Below are 23,926 nucleotides of genomic sequence, written 5' to 3'. Positions count from 1 at the left end.
TTTCCAGTGTCACTGCAGGCCTTTTTTTCTCAATTCATCAAAGCATTATGGGCTTTTATGATGTAATTTTATGTCTATGTTCCTGAAATGTGGGAATGCTTAGTGTCCATATATACTTATTTCTTATCCATATATAAGAAAGGTATAGGCCTGAGCCCAAGTCAGAAAAGGGAACTTCAACCAACCTGGATGAAAATATGTGAATTTCATGTCTTTACCTAGGTCTGCCACATCTCTTCTAGTCAGAAATTTTAAAACCTTTCTAATCTGAAAGTAGGCTGAAGTTTCCTTCACGGGGAGAACATTTGAGTTAGCAAATCACCATGGTGAAGAGAGGGTTCAATGGCTAGTACTGACAAGAGAGGACCCACATTCAGTTCCAAGTAGGTCCCATCTCTACAGTGAGTCCCCAAAACCCACTTCATGCTCTAGGCACGCAGAATACTCAAAACTTGGCTTACAAAGGGTCCCCAGCCTTCAGTCCTTGGTTTTCATTTTAAGCTGTGAATGGAACTGCCTAGGAATGGTTTTAATGTGTGTGCCAGATCCCCTCAAACTAAGTTACAGTTGTGAGCTGCAATGTGGGTGCTGGGAATTGAACCCATGTCTTCAGAAAAGTAGCCAGGAACTGAACTATCCCTTACCTAAGAAACGAATCAGGTCTCATCCTGTTGGGATTTAGGTTCAACTGGGTTGTATAGAATAGCCTTAAACACGAAGGTCTAATAACGGGTAGAATTGCATTACCTGAGACAGCCAGCCAGGCATGTATAACACGCCTGTAGCCCCAGCATTTAAGAGGCTGAGGGATAAGGCATGGGATTTGTATTGGATCAAAACCAGCCTGTGCTGTCAAGCAGTATCACTGTTGATAGTGTTCCAATTTTAGAAACACCTCGACCTTGGATTTTAGCACTAAAAACACTGTTGGGCCAGTTGCCTGGGCTGGTAAAAGCAAAATCCTGGTAGAATGCAATGCCTTTTTTTTTTTTTTTTTTTTGTCAAGACCCCTAGGCTTACCTGGAACTCAGATTTGCTTCCCAAGTGCTGGTATTAAAGGCATCACTTCTGGCTTGCTGGTCAACATTTTAAACCAGGAAAACACATGCCACCTTCAATATACCGTTCATTAAGCTTTTCAGATATGACATACTAATTTAGCATTTAAGGTGAGACCTTTGGGAAGAGTAAAAAATCTTGAAAGACAATATAAAATGCTGTATATGAAAATATGCTTGCTTGCGTAGGTCTGGGGTGAGACCTGAAAATGTCTTAAGTTACTAGGTAAATCATGAGACTGAAATCTAGCTGCTTTCACTCTCTAGTAATATGGTCAGCTTGAACGGAGAAGAAAACTGACTGCAAGATTCAAAAACTAGTGAAGAGAAAATACACTGCTGGCATTTCTGGAAAACATCACCCTGAAACACATGTCATGATTGTCAATTAAGGGGACAGGGTACTTTGTTTTATTTACAGAATTGTCTGGTGGACCACACAAAGACTATCTCCCCTGAACCTGACTTCCTTAAGTCCCAAGCACTAAGCTTCCACTAACCCCTACTACAGGGCCCTTAACAAACCTTTGGCTATGGGGGTTGCCAGATTAAAAACTGGCACCAGGCACCACTAGCCTGTACAAGGTTCCATCCTCTCTGAACATATAAGGAGGTTCTCCCTACTTGACATCCTCAGTGGGGAGTGCCAGGGACAGGCTGCCTTAGCCCAGAAGAGCTTCTTAGGAGGGTCCCTCAGCTGAAGCTATGTGGGGCCTAAGAGAAGTCAGTCTTTTAGAGGTTCCTTCCAAATGTTGCTGAAGGATGAACAAGGTGGTCTTCTAAGACTTTCCCAAGTATGGTGGTACATAACTACCAGCAACTAAAAACACTACTAGCTTGTCCCATACTTAGCTTACTGGGACACCACATTGTATAGTTCCTGTTTTGTTTTGAGACAAGATCTTACAATGCAGTCCTAGCTGGTCTTAACTGTGCCTCAAATTTGCAAGTGCTGCAATTAAAGGCATATGTCTAATTTGCCAAGCTCTGACTCTTGGGGGCAGACAAGGACAAGGGCTCCCTGTACAGACCAGATTGATCTTAAAACTTTTTTCTTTTGGATTTTTAAGACCAGTTTCTCTGTGTTAACAGCCTGGCTGTCCTTATTTGTAGACCAGGCTGGCCTTGAACTTACTATAGAGCTACCTTGAAATTTTGGTCCTCCTGTCTCCACCCCCAACTGCCAATCAAACCAAAACATGCATGCAATTGAGAGAGCTACAGCCCCAGCCCCAAATGTAAAATTTGGTAATGACTTTCTCAATAAAAAGCCTAGGAGAAGGATGGAAAGATGGCTTAGTGATTAAGAGCCCTGATTGCTCTTCCAAAGGTCCTGAGTTCAAATCCCAGCAACCACAACCATCTGTAATGGATCCAACGTCCTCTTCTGGTGTGTCTGAAGACAGCTACAGTGCACTCACATGCATAAAATAATCCTTAAAAATTTTAAGCCTAGGAGAAGACAGCCTTTCTTGATACAGCCTAGCATAGTATCTTCATTATAAATGCTCTCTGTATCTCTGTAGCTCTGGTTTAAATGTAAAGGACATCAACATGGAACCTATTTTCTTTTTTTTTTTTTTTTTTTTTTTTGGGTTTTTCGAGACAGGGTTTCTCTGTATAGCCCTGGCTGTCCTGGAACTCACTTTGTAGACCAGGCTGGCCTCGAACTCAGAAATCCGCCTGCCTCTGCCTCCCGAGTGCTGGGATTAAAGGCGTGCGCCACCACGCCCGGCCTGGAACCTATTTTCAAGGATTTTGTTGACACAACAGTTTTTCTTTAGTTCACTAAAAATATATATACATAAGAGACTCAGGTCCTTTTCTAGTTTTTCTTTACAACAGTACATTTTCAGTATTAAATCATCCTCTACATAGAAAAGAAAGGTGCCCAAACATCAAATCCCATAAGCCCTGTAACTTGTTCAAACTGGAATACAAGAGCAGGACTGAACATAAAAAGCAGAATGAGGAGGCTGACAAGAGAGCAAAAACTTTTTCATGTCTGCCTTCCTAAGCAAATATATTGTCTGACTGAGCCACAATAATTTTATGAAAATTCCTGTGTAAGGAACAGTTACCATTTAAAGCATCTGAAAGGCATCATTAGTTCATCTGTTTTAACTGGGGTAGTCACTAATGTTTTCACTAATCTTCTACCAAAAGATTTGAAACACTAATATTTCTAGAAGAAAAACTTCTTTTTCTGAGATACTAATTAAAATCTGTGTGTGTCACCAAGTCCTTTTCATATTAGCCTGCTTTACACTCACTACCAGACTTGAGGATCAAGGATAACGACTCCCCCTCCCCCTTTTATGAGCACTTATGGTAAAGAAAGGTTGAAGTTTATTAAAATCTTTTTTAAAAGAATCCGAAGCTACTCAATACGTCACACTGACTTATTTACAAGTTTTATGCTGGGACGCAGACATGGAAAAGTAGAGTAATACATGGCCATGCCCTGCACTTAAGTACATGCTCCTGGGCTGCACTAAAGGCTGACTTAGGGTTTCCAGAGCTTCAGGAGGCCATCTTCACTGTACGTGGCAATCAAGTTCTGGTGCGGGTGGTGTGCAATTCCGATCACATCTTTCTCATGAACCTAGAATATGGAAAGCACAGTCAGGGTGCACGGGTCGGGTCTTTCACAGAACACTCTCAAGAGGCCTCCAGAGTTGGGTGAGGAGGAAGAGACACCAAGAGATCATAGACTCTAGGCATTGCTTCCAATTCACACTGCATTGTGACATAATCAAAAAGTTTTTATCTTATTAAACCACTAAAATATGGGGACTGTTTATTATAGCAATTAGCATTAATTACTCCCCCCATAAGTTGGGTGGTGGTACATGCCTTTAATCTCAGAAGGGAGGCAGAAACTGACAGATCTGAGTTCAGGGCCAGCCAGAGCTACACAGAAAAACCCAGTCTTGAAAAACCACAAAGAAGCTCTTAATCTTGCCTCTTACTCTCTTGCTCCCCCTCTCCACGTGGACATGGCCAGCCTCTACTTCTCTACTCTCTCCCTCTTAACTCCCCTCCCCATGCCCTAAATAAACTCTATACTAAAAAAAGGGGAGGGGGGAGGAAGGAAGGAATTTACTCCTGATATCTTCAATCTACTCTAAAGCTGAAAGTTTCAAAAGCAATTAATTTGGAAAGATAATATTCAAGGAATTTACCTTCTAAAGAAACTGGTAAAAATATTCATTCTGTCTCTCCAGCCCCTCCACCCCAGAAGATCTGGCCTAGCTAGCTTGACAGTATATCCCTTCTCTGCTTTCTGTTCAGTCAGTCATCCTCTTCCCTAAGGCAGAACTGTACTACAATACACCTGAATTCTAATGTATAACACAATTATTCAATTATTTATTGGCAAATGCCTCCCATGCAGAAGGCTTGTACTTGAGAGTTAAGAGGACGGACGTTCCCAGCGCTGTACTCACCGTCAGCGTTCTCTCCAGCTTGCCAGTGACTGTGCTGAAGCAGTAGAGCACAAAGTCCTCCCCAACACAGTAGATCCACTCGCCACGAGGGGACAAGGCACAGCAGACAAAGTCACCACCCTCTCTTTTACCAGAACTGAAGCTTCTGACAATCTAGAAGACATCCCATCCCAACAAAAGCAGAACAAGATTGAGAGCAGGTCAACTGCAGGCAGCATGGTAAACCACCCGTGCTGCTGGCCTAGCACTACAGGGTATCAGGTAGCCAGGCTGGTCTCAAGCTTTCTATGTAGCCAAAGTTGACTCTGAATTGACTCTAAATTCCCGATCCTTCTACCTCCGACCTCCCAATGACAGCCACGCATCAGACACTGAGAAAACAAAAATTTCAAGCCTAACATTTTTACAGTTATTTTGCACTTTGGTTACTATCACAAGTTCCATTCAGAATTCGATAAATCTTCCTGCTTGAATATTCAACAGATAAGCTACCTAAAAAGCAGCTGACAGAAAATTTTAATTTTGCATCCAAGTCACCTGCCCTGTCCTCTGGTTTACTGACCATGTTCTCATGAGGCAAATTCATTACCTCACATCAACCATCTAAATCAATACACTTCTAGTTTTCAGTGTTAACTAGGCTTCTGTTCACCAGTCCACTCTAAAGATGCAAAGCCCATACCCGACCCAGGATGGACCAACTAAGACTTTGCTTTCTGATATACAACATTAAACTCATCTTGATAGTGCTCGCCTGGAGTCCCAGCACTTGGGGGGTTCAGAAAGGGGACTCAGAGTCCAAGGCCAGCCTAGGCTACAGTGAGACACTGCTGCTTTCTTCCCATTGGTATCCCACGTTAGCCTGTGTGGTAGTTACAAGTCCCAAAAAGAGTAATCCACACCACACTGGACCTCCCTAAAAGGGAGTGCTGCTATCTACAGGAGGCTCAATGACAGACCTATAAACCCAACACTCAGAACTCTGAGAGAAAGGTCACTGAGTTTGATGGAAGACCAGGCTACATAGCAAGACTATGTCTCAAAAAACAAAGGGCAGACTAGATGAAGGATGAAAAGGTATCATATACACACTAGAAAAAGGAAGCACTTCTGCATGCATGTCTACAGATACACACAGCTACAAACAGCTCAGCACTAACGAACCCTTGTTTGCTCACAGTCTGGGCCAGAACCAAGTTCAGTGCAGAAACACTTGCTAAGTACTCACCTGCCCCTGCATGTTCATGATGACCACTGTGTTCGATCGGTTACACACAACAAAATGCTCTGGGTTTTTAGGAAGCAGAATCACACTGTTGACTGTAATATCTGTTCCTGCAGTACTGCCCAGGGATTTAAAGGTATTTGAACATTCTGTGGTCTTCATATTCCAGATCTACCACAAAAAAAAATGTAAAGCATAAACATTTAGACTATGAGAATCTCTAAAGTTTTAAGTCTTAAAAATTAACAAGTTAATAAAAATGAGTTAAATTGGCTCAAATAAAGCTGCTTGATTTGAAGAGAATCAAATACCCAATGTCATATGTATAGTAAGCATTCAACTAGCATAATGATGAAAACGACAAGCCAAGCAATAAAAACCCTTTATGATCCAGAGTCTTTTCTTATACATTCTTCCTTAGCTAATAGAACAACTGACTTTGAAATTAGCTATGTTTCAACACTGCCATCTTCACAAACAACCAGAAGCTGACCCAGGGGCACATAACTTTAATCCCAGCACTGAGGGAGCTGAGAGTTCAAAGTCAGCCTGAGCTACTATATAGCAAGATCTGTTTCAAATCAACAAAATACCAGGCATGATGGTACAGAATTTCGGCCATCAAGAGGCTAAGGCAGAAGGATCCCTAGTTTGATAAAGTATATTCTAGAATAGCCTGGGAAAGAAGGGAGGGAAAAAATTACCCAGGAACTGAAGATATGGCTCAGTAAAGTGCTTGCTAGGCAAACATGAGGACTTACTTTTAATTTCCAGCACCCACATAAAAGCTTGGAATCCCAGCTGGAAACTGGGAATCCCAGAACTGGGAAGGAGATAGCACAATCCCTGGGGCTTTCCAAACAGACAGTTCATCTGAATCTTTGAATTCCAAGTTCACTGAGAGATCTGTCTCAGTAAGTTGGAAGCTGAGTATGATGGTTCATGTCTGAAATACTGCTCCATCCCCACCCCACCCCCCAAAAAAACAGAGTAACAGGAGGAAGCAACTGAAGACTACCACCCAGTACTGACCTCTGCCCTATAAGTGCAAAAGGAGACATGGACAGACCCACATGTACAAACACATAAACATAAATACTTAAAAGGCATTAAAATCAAAAGAAAGGGTACGCAGGGCGTGGTGGTGCACGCCTTTAGTTCCAGCACTCGGGAGGCAGAGGCAGGCGGATTTCTAAGTTCAAGGCCAGCCTGGTCTACAAAGCGAGTTCCAGGACAGCCAAGGGCTACACAGAGAAACCCTGTCTCGAAGAAAAAAAAAGGATACTTTAGCAGCTTAGCTGGGGGATGGGGGTGGGGCAGAGGTGAGGTAGGCAGATCTCTTATGAGTTCAAAGCCAGCCTGGTCTACATAGGGCAGCCTGGTCTTCCAGGACAACCAGACCTATACTGTGAGGCTGTCTCAAAACACCAAAATAATAAGAAAATAAATAAATAAAGTGTTTGTGTAAACATAGGCCATATATAGGCAGGTCCCAGAGTTGGCCAGAAGGGCACCTGATCCCCTGGAACTGAAGACACAGACAGTTGTAAGCTGAGACAGGATCTCTCACTGAACTTGGATTTAAAGATTCAGATGAACTGTCTGTTTGGAAAGCTCCAGGGACTGCCCTGACTCCTTCCCAGTTCTGGGATTACTGGTACCCAGCTTTTATGTGGGTGCTGGAAATCAAACATAAGTCCTCATGTTTGCCTAGCAAGCACTTTACTGAGCCATATCTTCAGTTCCTGGGTAATTTTTTCTTCCCTTCTTTCCCAGGCTATTCTAGAGCATGGGTACAAGGATCAAATCCTTGGCTCTCTGGAAAAGCAGAAAATGCTCCTAACCATTGAGCCTTTTCTCCAGCCTCTGAAATAAGCAAATCTTTAAGGTACTGGAGAAAGACCATACCTCGCCTGAGCTAGGCCTGGCAAAGGGTACTGGAGAGTTCTGAGCGCATGGATTTCTACTTATGGATTTAAGTGTACACTGGCCTTATGGGATGCACAGCCTCCAGTGCCTCCAGCGCCAGGGACCAAAGAGAGAACTAAACCAACTGGAACTACAGTCACAGGTGTTTAAGAGCCACCGGGTAAGTGCTGGGAACTGACAGGAGACTTCTTCAAGAGCAGCGGCCACTCTCATTCACTGAGCTGTCTCTCCCACCCCTTGATTGGTTTGGTTTTGTTTTTCAAGACAAGGTTTCTCTGTGTAGTCATCTGCCTGAGAACTAGCTCTGTAGACCATGCTGGCCTCAAGCTCAGAGATCAATCCCCCTGCCTCTGCCTCTGAGTGCTGGGATTAAAGGCATGTGCTACCACCACCTGGCCCCTGTTTTTTTGAAGACAAGGTCTCATACAGACTAGGCTGGCACTGACCACGTGGCAGGACTGCCTCAGATTCGCAACTTCTGGGAGGTTCTTTTTTTTTTCTTCAAAGATTTATTATATGTAAGTACACTGTAGCTGTCTTCAGACACACCAGAAGAGGGCATCTGATCTCACTATAGATGGTTGTGAGCCACCATGTGGTTGCTGGGATTTGAACTCAGGACCTTTGAAAGAGCAGTCAGTGTTCTTAACCACTGAGCCATCTCTCCAGCCCCTGCTGGGAGGTTATTATTTCTGTGTAGAGATAGTCTCTTGTGCAATGTATGGAAGCTTCAACTGTCAATAAAAAGCCTATTGCCAATGAGCTGATGCACGATTAGAAGGCAGGGCATCCAGCACAGAGAAAGGATTCAGGCATGGAAGATTCACCCTAGACACAGAAGACAGTTGCATGAAACCGAGGACAAGGTAACCAGCCATGGAGCATGATTTAGAATAAATAGATAATTATGAGCTGGCTGGGGAACAGAGCCAAGCCTGTTGGCCTAGGCATTTATTCATATGTAAGAAGTCTCAGAGCCTTATTTTGTGAACCTGGGCGTGGGTGGAAAGGCCCAAGGTTACAGATGGCTTTCACTACACTTCTGTGCTTTCTTTCCCCTACTCCTCTTCAAATATAAGGAAAGCCCTAAACTTGGGGAGAAACACAAGAAACAGGGATTTACTTGGTCACTGAGACTTCTGAATTTGATTCTAAGTACTGGCTTATAGCTATGGGAAGACTGAGCCACTGCATGTATCTATGAAGGCAGCACTGCTGAGTTCAGAACTTTCTCTACATGATAAAGCTTGGGTTATATGAGTTAGAGGTTCTAGGAATGCAGACCACACAGACCAGCAAGGAACTGTGGTCTCAGACTCACTTGCTGCATCACCACAATCCTGACCAACAATACCTTCTTAAAACAGAACACATGGCAGACAGCCCACAATGACTGGGGTACTACGTCACCTTCACAGTGCCATCAGAGGACGCACTGATAATGTAATGTCCATCTTGTGTAAACGTTGCTTCATTAACAAAGGAGGAATGGCCTCGAAACTCCTTCAGGGTTTTTCCAGATTTTAAACCATGAATTCTATAAAATAAAAGTAAAAGAATAATATCCAGCATGTTATTTCTGGAAGCAAAGTGTTGAATGTATTTAAGATGAATTATAAAAGCATTATACAATATTAAATGAAGAACTATACACAGTATCATTTTTATTATGTCAAACAATGAAACAAAACCAATATAAACTGCACAGTAAGAAACTTGAGAAATGTCAGTAACCTAGGCTTCTGTGCAGACTAGTAAATAAGAGATTAGTAATTAGTGATCTCAGCTGTGTCCCAGCAACTTGTAAAAATGTCCTCTAAAGTGATTATAACACAGGTCGATCCACAGACCATACTTTTGTTTTTAAGACAGAGTTTCACTAGGGAGTTCAAGCTGGCTTAGGATTCATGGTCTATTTGTCTCTGCCTTCCAAGGGCTGAGAGTCCAAGCCTCCACATCCACACCTAGCTTCACACACCACACACTAAGAAACATGAAGCACTGTTATCCCACCCTTTCAAATCTCTTCTGGATACAAACTCAAACAGAACAGTACTGTGCCACCTGAACTAGGAACAATGAGCCTCACATACCCTTGCTATCTGTATCACCCCATCCTGGAAACATCATAGACACACTGGAACTTCTTCTCTCGGGGGCCTTGATCTATTTAACAAATCTTCAGTAAGACAGTTCAGGGATTCCTCTTACCGTATTGTCTGGTCAAAAGAAGCACTAAGGATCTGACTGCTGTCCTTGGAAAAGCTTAGACAGGTGACACCTTTACTATGTGCCCTTTCAAATCTTCTCAAACACTGTCCACTCTGAATCTTCCAAACCTTTATGAAGAAAACAAAACATGTGAGTAAAGTGTTAGCAGACACAGTTCACATCGAGCTGCATGGCAACGGTTCAATCTGCCTGTCTAAGGCAGACAGGGATGCTAAAGAATCTTCGGACGCTTCCGACTCTGTTCTTAGACATTTTTAAAATAAAGATTCAAGGCTAGAAATTTAAAAACAACAATCCCACCCCACCCCCCCCAAAAAACACCAAAAAATCCACCTTAGTGGTGACCTGGAGAGATGACTCAGTACTTGCAGTGGGTCAGAACTGCCTGCAAGTTCAGTTCCAGGGCACTGATGCCCTTTTTTGACCTCCTCAGGTAACATGCACACATGGTGTACATATACACAGGCAGACAAAGCACTCACACATATAATCACAAAGCCCTGAGTTCAGTCCCAAACAATACTAAAAAAAAAAAGAAAAAAGAAAAACAAAAATAAAAACAGTAGCTAAGTCCATTAAGAGGTGACCATCTACACAGTCACCCAGCCCCAGACCCATAACCAGCAACTAAAAACAAGACACAGCTAGATTAGCTGTATAGAATTTCCTTAAAATATATATCAACATATAATATATTACAGACAGTGAGCTACAACCTAAACAGACATGTACAGATTTGAACTGAAGTGCTAGATCTGTAATTTACCAACTGTATGACTTTAACATGTTAACAGACCATCCCAGATAGAATTATTAGTAAAATTGAACAAGAAAAAGAAATTAGCATCAGGTTGATGCTCAATATATAGGAGCTATTTGGATAATGAATGTCATGTGTACCACACCATTGAAAAACTTGAAAACAGCTATATGGTGGTGGCACACACCTTTAATCCCAGCACTCGGGAGGCAGACGGAGGCAGGCAGTACAAGGCCATCAAGTTCTACAGAGTCAGTTCCAGGACAGCCAAGGCTACACAGAGAAACCTGTTCTCAATAAACCAAAATAAATAAGCAAACAAAACAAAAACTTGAAAATGCTAAATACAAGCACTCTTGGCACTGATCCATACCTTGATCTTTCCATCTTGGGCCCCAGTTGCTAACATTTCAGTATCTCTGCTGAAACACATGCAGAGGACAGCATCATCCATCATCATGAAGTTATCCTGGGCCTGGTACTTAAGATCCTAAAAGTAAGTGATGATTAATAGTTGTTAAAGTAACACAAAACCAAGCCAATGCCCCAGTGGCCCCATGCAGAACTCTTGAAATTGACTAAAAGCAAGATGCTAGATTGTTTCTATCCAAATTCCAAAGCAAATAGCTGTGTCATGTACAGCTTCCTTATGAACAACTGATAGAACTAGGGATGGATAAATATACACTATTCGGATGACACTGTAGAAAGTACTAACACAAGGTGGGTATGGGTGCACACCAGAGCCTCCAGTGACTCACTGAACCTGTGGAATGGCTCTCTAGTTTCACACTTTCTGTCTTTAGTAAATCTGAATTTGCTTCTTTAGGGGCATGATATAAGAAAGAAAGTAAAGAAACGTGTGTCTCAAATGGTCGGCTCCCATTCCTGACGTCATCTGTTGACATATCTGCGCCTCATGTGTCACTTATCATCTACCACTATTGCAGTGACAGTCTGCTTCACTTTCTCTTTGTACTCATTTTGTAATTTTGAGGCATGGAAGTTATGGGATTTGTGGCATGTTATTACTACACATGGAAAGTGAAGCTATGATTTTTCTTCTTACTATAAAATGAGATTGTTTCATGCTTTAAATAAAAGGGCCAGAAAGACGACTTAGCTGGTAAAGACATTTGCCACACAAGCCTGGCCACCTGAGGTGACCTCTGGCCTGGTCTACATCAATTTCCAGTATAGCCAAGGCTACACAAAGAAACCCTGTCTCAAAAATACAAAAGACAAACTAAATACAGGATTAAGTGCACCTCAGAAGTAAGAGTACTTGCCTAGCACGTGAAAGGTCTTGAGTTCAATTCTCAACAGAGAAAGCAAAACCACCCTTCCGACGGCCCACTGTGATGACATACACCTATAATCCCAGCAGGCAGGGAGACGGAAGCAGAAATCAGCCTACTCTGCACAGAAAGACTTCACATTCAAACAATCAACAAAACAAAACAATGTGAAAGGAAAAAAAAAGGCTGGGTAGGCAGGATGGCTCAGTAAGCTGACAGTGACTGCCTTCCCAAGGACCAAGTTAGGTTACCAACACCCAAGCAAGGAGACCAACGCTCTCTTCTGACGTCCTTAGGCACCAAACTGGACCAATTGGGAAGTAAAATAAAAAAAGCAAACAATAAGAAAACAAATTTGATTTTAAAAAAATCAAGTCACTAATGCAAAACTATAAGCCACTTCAGAAGATAAAAATCAAAATTGGAAATTTTTTAGAATGTAAATTTTTTCCCCTCAAATGGAATGTGTGTATTTGCATGTGTATATGGGTACACAGGCATGCATGTCTACACATGGAAGTCTGAGGCTGATGTGGATTCTTTTATCATTTCCCACCTTACTCAATGGATGGACTGAACTCAGAGCTAACCAGTATGAGTGGTGTGGTCAGCCAGTTTGGCTCCAGGGATCGTGTGTCTCCCTCCTCCTTTCAAAGACTGGAATTACAGGTGGGCTGCCAGACCCCCACCCAATAGTTACACGGGCTCTGGGCCCTGAACACAAGTGTTCATACTGCATTTCTCCAGCCCCTGCCATGTGTATTTTGATTTCCTTAAAATAGAAAGTCCCTACAAATCCATTGGAAAAAAAAAGAAAGGAGGGGAGGGGAGGGGGAGGGGAGGGGAGGGGAGGGAAGGGGAAGGGAGGGGAAAGGAAAAGAACAACTGCGCTGGGGAGTTATTGTCTTCCAAGCATAAAGACCTAAAATCAAAATTCATGTGGAAAAAAAGGCATGGTCTACATTTGTAATCCCTGAGCTAGGAAAGCAGATAGGTCTGACCTAGCTGCCCATCTAGGCTGGCCTACTTGAGGAGTTCCACACCAATAAGAGATCCTATGTCAAAAAACAAAGTGGGCAGCACTTGAGCCCCAACACCCAAGGCTGTTCTCTGGCCTCCACATAAGCACACATATGTACACATGCACTCGCACACACTAACTCACATATATATACATGCACGAGGTGTGTAGAACTCAGTAACCATTAATGTTACATTTAGGTGAGACTGGCAACAATCTTAAAGGGACTCATAATTCATATATATTATACAATCCAGTGTAATCCAGCAATTATTTTAAAAACACTAAAAAGAGGAAAGTAATGGGCAAAATACACTACATGGCATGGATGTGTCTGGATCTGTGTACCATCACTAAGAAGACACATGAGTAACTGCTAGCACACACTGCCAGAATGTTGCTGGAAAGCCAAGAAATGAGTAATCATGGCACAACCAAGGAAGAGCTCTAACTACCTCAAAAACAGCAGTAGGAGTCTCACACTTTAAAGACCTTAGGACACTTTCTCGACTCTAGATAGACATGTTATTCATTCAAAATAAAGTTTACAAAAACTGTTTTCAGGGGGCTGGAGAGATGACTCAGCAGTTAAGAGCGCTGACTGGTCTTCTGAAGGTCGTGAGTTCAAATCCCAGCAACCACATGATGGCTCACAACCATCTGTAATGAGATCTGATGCCCTCTTCTGGGGTGTCTGAAGACAGCTACAGTATACTTACATATAATAAGTAAATAATCTTAAAAAAAAACTGTTTGCAATTTTTATACAAATCAATGAAAAGAATAGATAATATTTTCCCTTAATAAAAATCCAGAACTTGGGCTGGTGAGATGGCTCAGGGGATAAGAGCACCCGACTGCTCTTCTGAAGGTCCTAATTTCAAGTCCCAGCAACCACATGGTGGCTCACAACCATCTGTAAGGAGATCTGACTCCCTCTTCTGGTGTTCTGAAGACAGCTGCAATGTACTTACATATAATAAATAAATAAATCTTTAAAAAAAAATTCAGAACTTAACATAAAAGGAGTTTTTAAATTATAAAATACATGTTTGTTTCATAAAGAGCCATCTTTAAGTCATCTAATTCAAAAATAAGACAGAGAATTAAGGAAAAATTAGCAATTCTTCCTTAAAAAGTTAATGCATTTAAAATACTTTACCTTCCTGATTTTCCCTGTAGTAAAGTTCCAAACCTCAATAAATCCATCAACAGAGCCAGTGACCAGATACTGACCATCTGGAGAGAACCGAGCACACTCCACGTGGGACTTCTGTCCAAACTGTTCCAAGGGAAATAATGAAGACATGAATTTTTATGTAATCATCTTAAAACAATCCCCATTTTTATTAACCTTTTTCAAAGCCATACCCTTGCTTATAATTAGAGGGGCCACATTATGGAGTACTGGAGGACATGTCTACACCTGACCCTGGTGGGTGCTTTCTCTGGCCAGTTTTACATCTCAATGTTGGGTTTTTTGTTGTTGTTGTTGGTTTTTGTTTTTTTTTTTTTGGTTTTTCAAGACAGGGTTTCTCTGTAGCCCTGGCTGTCCTGGAACTCACTCTGTAGACCAGGCTGGCCTCGAACCAAGAAATCCGCCTGCCTCTGCCTCCCAAGTGCTGAAATTAAAGGCATGCGCCACCACGCCTGGCCTCAATGTTGTTTTAGTGCAATTATTTCCAAAGGAAATAGGGGAGACAACTTTGTTTTGCTCTTTCACTGTGCCGCCTAAGCTGGTCAAGAACAATATACAGCCCACACTGTCCTCAAACCTGACACCAGCCTTTCTTCAGTACCCTGTAAGTGCTGGGATTGCAAGCATTTATCACCTACGCCTACGTGAGAAAAATAGACGCTTATTTTCATGTGGTATAGAACCAATACTTCAGTTGGTTCAAACAATAACCTCCTGGCTTTTTTTTTTTTGGGGGGGGGGGTTTCGAGACAGGGTTTCTCTGTATAGCCCTGGCTGTCCTGGAACTCACTCTGTAGACCAGGCTGGCCTCAAACTCAGAAATCCGCCTGCCTCTGCCTCCCGAGTGCTGGGATTAAAGGTGTGTGCCACCACCACCGGGCTTAAAATGGCTTTTTAGTCACAAATTAACATGGCTTAATATGTTTCTGCTGTGGATCTGGATGGATGACTCATTTTCAAAATAAGAGTACTGTAAATAAGATTTCCATCACTGGGGCTGGCGAGATGGCTCAGAGGGTAAGAGCACTAACTGCTCTTCTGAAGGTCCCGAGTTCAAATCCCAGCAACCACATGGTGGTTCACAACCACCCATAATGAGATCTGACGCCCTCTTCTGGTGTGTCTGAAGACAGCTACAGTGTACTTATTTATAATAATAAATAAGGGGCCGGAGCAGTCAGGGACTGAGCGAGCGGGGTGGACTGGAGCAAGCAGAGGTCCTAATCAATTCCCAACAGCCAGATGAAGACTCACAACTATCTGTGCAGCTACAGTGCACTCATATACATAAAATAAATAAATATTAAAAAAAAAAAGATTTCCATCACTATTGAGCAACCTTTATTGAATCATACGATATTGTGTAGCTCACCAATTTGGACTAGAGGCTGGAGAAATAAATGGCTTAGCAGTTAAGAGTACTGGCTGCTCTTGCCTAGGCCCTAGAGTTAAATCCCACTACCCACAAGGCACCTCACAATCATCTGTAACTACAATTCCAAAGGATCCAGTGCCCTCTTCTGGCCTCTATGAGCAGGAGGCATACATGTGGTACACAGATATAAACATGCGCACAAAACACTCAAACATATACAATTTAAAAAATAAATAAATCTTTAGGGAAAATAAAAGCCTAGGACTAATTATTAGACAAGCTATTGCTTGCTAAGTGCCTTCAAGCACTTGCAGTGACAATGTTCCAATGTCAGGGGAGCCACAGGACAGTAGACAGATGGCAAGGAAAGACTACCCTGGGTTTCTCCTTTCCTTTGTTTTTAGTGCTGGGGCACAGACCCAGGGTCCATACATACTCGGCAGGTGCTCTACTACTCAACTAGATCGCCAGCTCTCTCTTTTTATTTTGAGACTAGGTCTCAGTAAGTTGCCCACACTGGACTTGAACTGAGTCTAGGGCTGAGGCAGGCCTTGAACTTGAGTCTTCCTGCCTCAGCCTGCAAAGTTACTGGGAATGCACCATCATGTCTAGTTACATTTTCACTGCAAACTTGGCATCCCCATGCCAGAAAAATTCTAGCCCAGTGGCATCAACAGAATAACACCAAAGTAAATAAAGTTACCACCCAAAAATACCATATACAAGTTAGAATACCCAGTGCAGAAAAGACAAATCCAAAATGCTAAAATCACAGTTAAAGAATATCCAACATCTCTGTGTGTGCATTTATGTGTCGTACAGTGTATGCATGCGTATACATGTTCACGCAGGTGCACTCATCCATGCACACACATGCGGAGGGGAGGCTAGAGGTCAGGATCAGGGATCTTGTGCCTCTCTACCTATTTCTCAGGACACGTCTCTCACTGAACCTGGAGCTTCCCACGTGCTGCTAGAATGGCTCTAGGCTACCTCAGGCAGGCTGTGACTCAATTGTATGTGGGCTGGGAATCCAAACTCAGGTCCTCGTCTGTGCACAGCAAGCATTTGATCCACTGAGCCTTCTCCTTATCCCCATAATATGCAGCAGTTCCTTAATGCACTGACTTCAATACAAGCACAAAATTACAGAAGCTATAATATATTTTTATGATATAATTTTTATAATATAAAAAAGATGCTAACATTAGCAAGCAGACCTCTCACTCTGGGAACTGAACTACCCGATTGTGCCTTTCCTCAAAAAAGTATCCAAATCACCTCAAGGTGAGGGGATGTAGCTCAGTGGTGTGTTGAGGTTCTAGGTCTAATCTCTGGCATGAACTCACACAGTAACCAAATAAGCCATTAGATAAAATTATTTCCCTTAACATCACAAGTCAACTTTATAACCCTGACTAGCCCTTTCCCTGAGATGCAGCAAACTAAGCATAAATGTTTAACAGGCCATGTAGGTAGACAGTTCATATAGCCCAAGATTTAACCAGAGAGTGGACCATTTCTCTAAATATAGGATTATGGGCTGGATGTCAAGTATTTATCTACTTGTGTATACAATTCACATCCAGGACTGCCAAGCTACTGCAGTACCCAAAAATGGGCACCAAGAGAACCCTGAAGACCATCAGAGCTCTCCTTCCTGGAACCCAAGCTCCTAAGGTAGGGCCTGGCTCTATATATGATGGGTACTCAACAACTGATCACCAACTGTTCCATGTCTAAGGTATTCCAATATTTTAAGGTATTCCCCACCTTAATATGCCTGCTCAACTGTGTTGGAAACTTCTCTTCTTCCACATCTTTGACAGCTGCCTTGCCTCGAAACAAATCGATGGTCATACCAGGAGGAAGCAATCCCTGGTGCTGCTGCCACTTCAATGCCTGTGAAAAAGGAAAGAATCAATCTGCTTATGAGCCAGTAAAACCATGCCTGAAAGAACGGGGTCCGAGGAAATTAATAAGCTTTCTGGTCACACCACCTTTAACCATCCAAACACAATCTATGTTCAGTGTGGGCAAAAGCATGGACTTCTCTTGGAAGACTGACAGGAAAAAATCTACTATCTCACACCATTACTTCATTGTTATTATTATTGTGTTATTTCCTTCTATTATAAACAAAAATGTGGAAAGCAGAAATTTCCCAGAATTCCAATACTCAAAGCCAGCCACTAATAACATTTTACATAATTCCTTCTAGTCATTTTCCTCTCACATGATAGTTTTTTAATTGCTCTATTAATAATTATACTATATACTAAGTTTATATTGTCTTCACCTCATATTAAGGCATACCTTAATATGCCAGCTCCTGTATGTATTAGGAATTGTAAAACTATCATTTTAATGGCTGTAAAATATATTGTTTGCTGGAAGTTTCTGTTTACCTTATCAATATACTTAGTGAATATTTGCACTGCTTCCAACTTGTCAACTTATCTAGTGAATGTTGCCCTGAACACATCTAGACAAGGGTGCTTTGTACTCCTGATGGTTAGTTTTGACACCTTGTCACACAAAGCAATCATCAGCAAAGACTGACCTGTAGGCAGAGCTGAGGATATTTTCTTGATTAACAATTGATATAAGGGCCCAGCCCACTGTAGGCAGTACCATCCCTGGGCAGAGGTCCCAGGGGGTATAAGAAAGCAAGAGGAGCAAGACATGGGAATGCAAGACAATAAGCAGCATATTAACTAGCTTCTGCTATACTTCCTGCCTTGAGCTCTTATCCTGATTTTCCTAAAATGTATAATGGAAGCCGGGCGTGGTGGCGCACGCCTTTAATCCCAGCACTCGGGAGACAGAGGCAGGCGGATTTCTGAGTTCGAGGCTAGCCTGGTCTACAAAGTGAGTTCCAGGACAGCCAGGGCTATACAGAGAAACCCTGTCTCGAAAAACCAAAAAAAAAAAAAAAATGTATAATGGAACAAATCCTTTCCTCCCCAAGTTGCCTCTATCTCCCAAGTGCCGGTATTTGTGCACACATGTGCATACATGCAAACAGACACATGCACACACACACATGTACTCACAGCAACACCACAAATATGTATTTTCTTCATGTCAGAAAATAAAATATGCCTCACTATTGGTTTCGGTGGGAACAAACCTATGATCTCATGCACAAGAAGCAAGCAGGTTGTCCCACTAGCCGAGCTACAGGCCCAGCTTGACAAGACCAGAATGCTGGGAGGAGGAGGATGGAGTTTATGGAGCATGAGCATTATCCCAGCAGAGGTCCAACATAATTCTAAAGATGCTAGAGTGTACGTCCCGGAAGCCTAGTTTGCTGTTCTAGGAGAAAAGGAAGGGTGCATGGCGCAGCTACTGAGCAGTCGGCTTTATAGGCAGGCTCTACTCCTAGCCTCTGTCATTTCCTTAGCTCAGAAATATGCCTTATACATAGGAACCAGTACCAGAATTGAGGGTAACTTCACCTCTCCAGGCATTTAGTTACCTGTCCCAGCAATGCCATGAGACGAGAAGGCGGCACCACGCTGACTTCCCCAGCTAAAGCCTGGGCAATCGCTGCTCTCCTTTTCTCTTTGCTACTTCCATCTGGATATGCCTAGGAAAAAAAGGAGGTCATATCGTTTCCAAGGAGAAGCAGAGCTGGAGAGATCGCTCCGCAGCTGACAGCATGTCCTACTCTTCCAGAGAAGAAGGTACCCACATCAGTCAGCTCACAATAGCCTATAACTCCAGCTTCAAAAGTGAACTTGATGCCTCTGGCCTCCTCAGACAGGTACACACATGTATTTACATACACATATGAACACACAAACACCACACACACACTTAACCATGAGAAGAAGAAAAAAAAACTTTAAAGCAAAGGAAACAAGACATTCAAAGAGGAAAACAACAAAAACAAAATATCCAGTTAAACAGGTGAGGAACTATACCAAATTAGTATTTTAAAATAGCTTTCTAATTCTGCACACTTGCATTTCAGAGGTATGTGCAAGAGCTATCAGTCAATCTGCACTGTATCATGAAGAGCCCAGGTAAGCCACAAGGAGAGAGGTGTGGTTCTAGTTTCAAAAATGCTTGCAGGGCCAAACAATCACATTCTTCAAAAATCTGAACTTTCTATTACCCAGAATGTAATGTAATGTATTCCTACTACATTCTCCTTTCTTTTACCTTGACAGCCCTCCAGTGGAAGGTCAAGTGCAAAAGAGACTATGTCTTTATGTGTGTGTATTAAATGGTGCTGGTCCTGGTGGATCAGACAGCTCTGTGGAGAAAAGGTGTTTCCCACCAAACATCATGAGGCATTTGAATCTCACAGCAAAAGAAACAACTCCTGTAAGTGGTCCTCTGACCTCCACACATGAATGCCTGCCCAAACACACACATACACACACACAGACACACAGTTTAAACATTCTTCCTGTAAGGCCACATTACTTAATTTTCACAATTAAAAAGGATATCTTCTAACTACCACAGACATACCTCACGAGGATCAAAGTAGGATCTGGCTAAGAGGTTTTCCAGATGAATATAGCGCTCTGGTTGTGTTTGCTTTAACATAATCATGGGGTCAGTCTGTCTCAGAAGTGACCTGGCAGCACCCAATTCACGAAGCTCTATCAATTCCAAAACAACCTAGACAGTGGAAAGAAAATCAATATTTTTCAGTACATTCTCTTTAGCAATCTCCCCCCCACCCCAAGATCATCATTCAAATTCTTTCTTTTTATTGTTATTTTTTCTTGGTTTTGATTGTCTTGAGATAGGGTCTCACTACAATGCAGCTCTGAACTACCTGAAACTCACTATGTAGACTAGGCCACCTTCTAAGTCCTGAGGTTAAAAGTTTGAATCATCACCTGTGTGTTATTTTATAATAATTAAGTCTATGTCTGTGCTAGGGTCTTGTTTCAGAGCTTATAAAACCCTTAGAAACAAACAAACAAACAACCACAAACAAAACCACAAACAAACAAAAAACAAACAGAGAGAGAGAGAGAGAGAGAGAGAGAGAGAAAGAGAGAAAGGAAAAAATTAAATGGACTAAATAAATATGCCCTGTTCCTGTATACCCCAACATAGTAGAGCCAGTACATAAAGTAAGAGAAATCTATGTCAGATTTACTGGTGTGGGTTAATTCCTGGTGATCAGTGCCTAAACTGATTCACATGATATGATTTAATATTAGAATATTTCTCTCTCTCTTTCTCTCTCTTTTTTTTCTTTCTTTCTTTCTTTCTTTCTTCCTTTCAGACAAAGTCTACTCCTGGCTGGCCTGGAACGCATTATGTATACCACCAGGCCTCGAGGCCATGCTCAACTTTAAACTATTTCATTTAATGACCACCTAGAAGTAATTTCAGTTTCCCTGGGTCTGATCTTCAAAACCATACCAAGAAATAATTTCAGTTTGGGAAAAATCTTGAGTCTTCCAAAAGGGAAGAAAGAATTACACTGTTGCGTCTTGAGAATTACACTGTTGCGCCTTGAGAATTACACTGTTTCGTCTTGACAGTGTACATCTTACATGCAGTTATATCCCTTAAGTGCTTAAGAAAGGCTCACTGATGCTTCCCAATTAAGGGCCCAACCAAAACCTTCAAGAACATCACCTCACTCTTACCTGTTCATAGAGATCAATAAGGGTTTTGTCTGGCAATTTCAGAGACTGTATAGCCTGTAAAACAGTATCCCAATGGCCACTATTAATATCAGCCACGAAACTTTCAATGCTGTCCACAGTATTTAGAGAGACAGTAGTTTCCTCCTGTAAGGTGGCCAGTGCCCGATGTAAACTGTTCTCCTTCAAGTACTGCATGATTAGACGGATCACACTGAAAGGAAGACAGAAAGAAAGTCATTTAGTCTGGAGATTGAAAGGAAGTTGGTAGCCATTATTATTCTGATCATGAGATCTACTGGACATTTGTGTGAGATACTTTAAACCTGTAATACTTAATGACTTTTTCCTTTTTAAATCAACTGGCTAGGCAGTAGTGGCCTTAATCTCAGCGTTCAGGAAACCGAGGCAGGTGGATCTCTGAGGCCAGTCTGGTCTACAGAGTGCGTTCCAAGACAGCAAGGACTATACAGAGAAACCCTGCCTCAAAAAAACAAACTTAATTAACAAATTGAATCATCTAAATTGCTATAAAAAAAAATCTGGTCTGTTAAAAAAATGACAACAACTTGAGTTCTAGCATTCTGAAGGCAGAGGAAGAAAGGAAGGTGGATCTCTGAGTTTGAGGCCAGCCTGGTCTACAGAGTGAGTTCCAGGACAGCCAGGACCCTGTCTTAAAACAACAACAACAATAATAACAATAATAATATGAACATGCAGTTATTCCTCATATAGAAGGGTATTCAAGACTCAAAGATTGGTCGTTAAGGCTATTATTAGACCCCAGGGTAAAATATCCTTTGCAGCCTGTCCCGACTTACATTATCCAACACGGTTTGTTACTGTTTTATTTTTCTACACACAGACCATCTGTCTGTGAGTTCCAGGACAGCCAGGGCTACACAGAGAAACCCTGTCTCGAAAAAACAAACAAAAAAAAAATATGTATCTCACCGGGCGTGATGGCACACGCCTTTAATCCCAGCACTTGGGAGGCAGAGGTAGTCGGATTTCTTAGTTCGAGGCCAGCCTGGTCTACAAAATGAGTTCCAGGACAGCCAGGGCTACACAGAGAAACCCTGTCTCGAAAAACAAAAACAAACAAACAAAAAAAAAATGTATCTCGCTATGAAGAGGCCCAGGCTGGACTCCAGGTCTTCCTACTTGCCCATTTAATACTGCGATCATAGACGTGCATACTTCACGTCCAGCTTCAGTCTTAAAAATACATAACAGGTTTCAGACTCCGCTGACTTAATTAATAAACCTTGCTTTTCTGCAGATCTTCAGAACATGTCTATCTCTCCCTTGCACTCAGAACACAGCTGTTTGCTAATTTCATAATTTAATTTTACTTTTGAGAAAGTAAAAGGCGGTGGGTGGAGTCCTGGGGAGTCCAAGCAAGACTCTTCGGTCACTCACTCCCCGCCCACCTGGCTCCTCGTCGCCGTCCCCGCCTTCACTTCTGACCCAATCTCTTCTATTCAAATTCTCTGTATCCACACAGAGGTTCTCTCTCTCTCTCTGCAAGTTGCAAACCAAATCAAGACACCACACTGGATCTGATCAGATAGGAGAAGCAGCCGAGTCTTTGGGGTAACTAGTGCTTGGACCAGAAGGAAGAGCTGGGGGACTGGCGGACACCCTGGCAGCGCCGAGGGCCGGGTGGCTAGCAGAGGAAACCACAGTAGTCAGGTCTACTCGCTGTGCCCCTGCACAAGCCCGACGCCGGGGCCCAGGGGCTCCAGGCGGCTCGCCCCATGGCTCTCTCGCGGGCCCATCTAAAGAGGGAGCCAACCCGGAAAGTGCTTCGAGGCCGCAGCCTCCGGCGCGCAGCTCCCCCTCCAACGTCCTCCAATCACCCTCCACCCCACCCCACGCCACGCCGCGAACACGCCACGGCAGGACTCACTCGGAAGACTCAATTTCGATCGACATAGCGGTAACGCTCCGGGTCCAGGCCCCACTCAGCACACAGTCGGTCGCACAACGCCGCGCGACACTTCCGGCGGCCGCGCTGCGACACTTCCGCTCCGCTTGGGTCTAAAGGGCGAAGGAAGGATACGCCCAGGTGGGCGGGGCGTGAGGGGCGGGGCCTCGCCAAAGCTTGGCAGGATTGCGAAAGCCCATCGGTTTCGCGAACACACACACAGGTGGAGTCTTTCTACAGCCTTGGCTGTTCCGCCCTCCTCTGCCTCCCTAATGCTAGGATTAAAAGTGTGCGCTATCGCGCTCAGGTCCAGCTAAGAATTAAGTTGGAAAAAGCTGCGGTTACGGAAAAAGAAATGTAACCAAATGGGAAGTTATAACAGATCTGAGACTCCTTTCAATATAGACTTTCAATATAGACCTTACTGGCATGGCATGACAGAGCTGAGGACATAGCTCAGTGATCAGAGTGTTTACCTAGCAAGTCAGATGCCCTGGTTCAATCCCCACTTATTAAAAACAATACATAAATATTGATGAATTTTATAAATAAAGGCTAGGGAGAAGGTGGGATGGACATGTAGCTTATAGCTGGCTTCAAACTAATTATATAGTTGAAGATGCCCCTACTTTCCAAGGGCTAGAATTACAGATGGCATCACAGTGCCTATCGCCAATAAGAGCTATTTTAAAATTCTACTGACAAAGTATATATATATATATATATATATATATACACACACAACACAGTGGCAAGTCTATCTTGTGAAATTACATATTGAGATAGTTTAGGGGTTTCTAATGGCTCTCATCTACCTTCCACACAAT

At 42.7% G+C, this 23,926-nt stretch overlaps 1 protein-coding gene across 1 annotated transcript; it reads right to left on the bottom strand.

Moving 5' to 3' along the window:
• Positions 1 to 2,622: 2,622 nt before the first annotated feature.
• On the bottom strand, positions 2,623 to 23,194 carry Smu1 (SMU1 DNA replication regulator and spliceosomal factor). Its single transcript, XM_021159773.3, has 12 exons — positions 23,082 to 23,194; positions 21,173 to 21,383; positions 20,031 to 20,183; positions 19,027 to 19,137; positions 17,319 to 17,447; positions 14,135 to 14,254; positions 11,027 to 11,143; positions 9,873 to 10,000; positions 9,072 to 9,198; positions 5,736 to 5,903; positions 4,508 to 4,660; positions 2,623 to 3,663 (listed from the first exon to the last, which is right to left on the bottom strand). The coding sequence occupies exons 1-12, from the start codon at positions 23,105 to 23,107 to the stop codon at positions 3,565 to 3,567; spliced, it is 1,542 nt and encodes a 513-aa protein (XP_021015432.1). The 5' UTR covers positions 23,108 to 23,194; the 3' UTR covers positions 2,623 to 3,564.
• Between the last annotated feature and the right edge of the window lie 732 nt (positions 23,195 to 23,926).

Source organism: Mus caroli, unplaced genomic scaffold (genome assembly GCF_978045245.1).
Source record: "Mus caroli unplaced genomic scaffold, Mus_caroli_1 scaffold_6, whole genome shotgun sequence".
Lineage (NCBI taxonomy): Eukaryota > Metazoa > Chordata > Mammalia > Rodentia > Muridae > Mus > Mus caroli.
Note: the sequence above shows the minus strand (reverse complement) of the source record. Positions and strands in the feature narration are given on the sequence as shown.

Bases quoted from the DNA above. Each gene is read 5' to 3' on its own strand.
- Smu1 (XM_021159773.3), bottom strand. From the start codon at position 23,107: ATGTCGATCGAAATTGAGTCTTCCGA. The intron at 17,448-19,026 runs GTAACTAAATGC...CCTTTTTCACAG, and splicing joins TCATGGCATTGCTGGGACAG to GCATTGAAGTGGCAGCAGCA. The intron at 3,664-4,507 runs GTGAGTACAGCG...TCCATATTCTAG, and splicing joins AGCTGGAGAGAACGCTGACG to GTTCATGAGAAAGATGTGAT.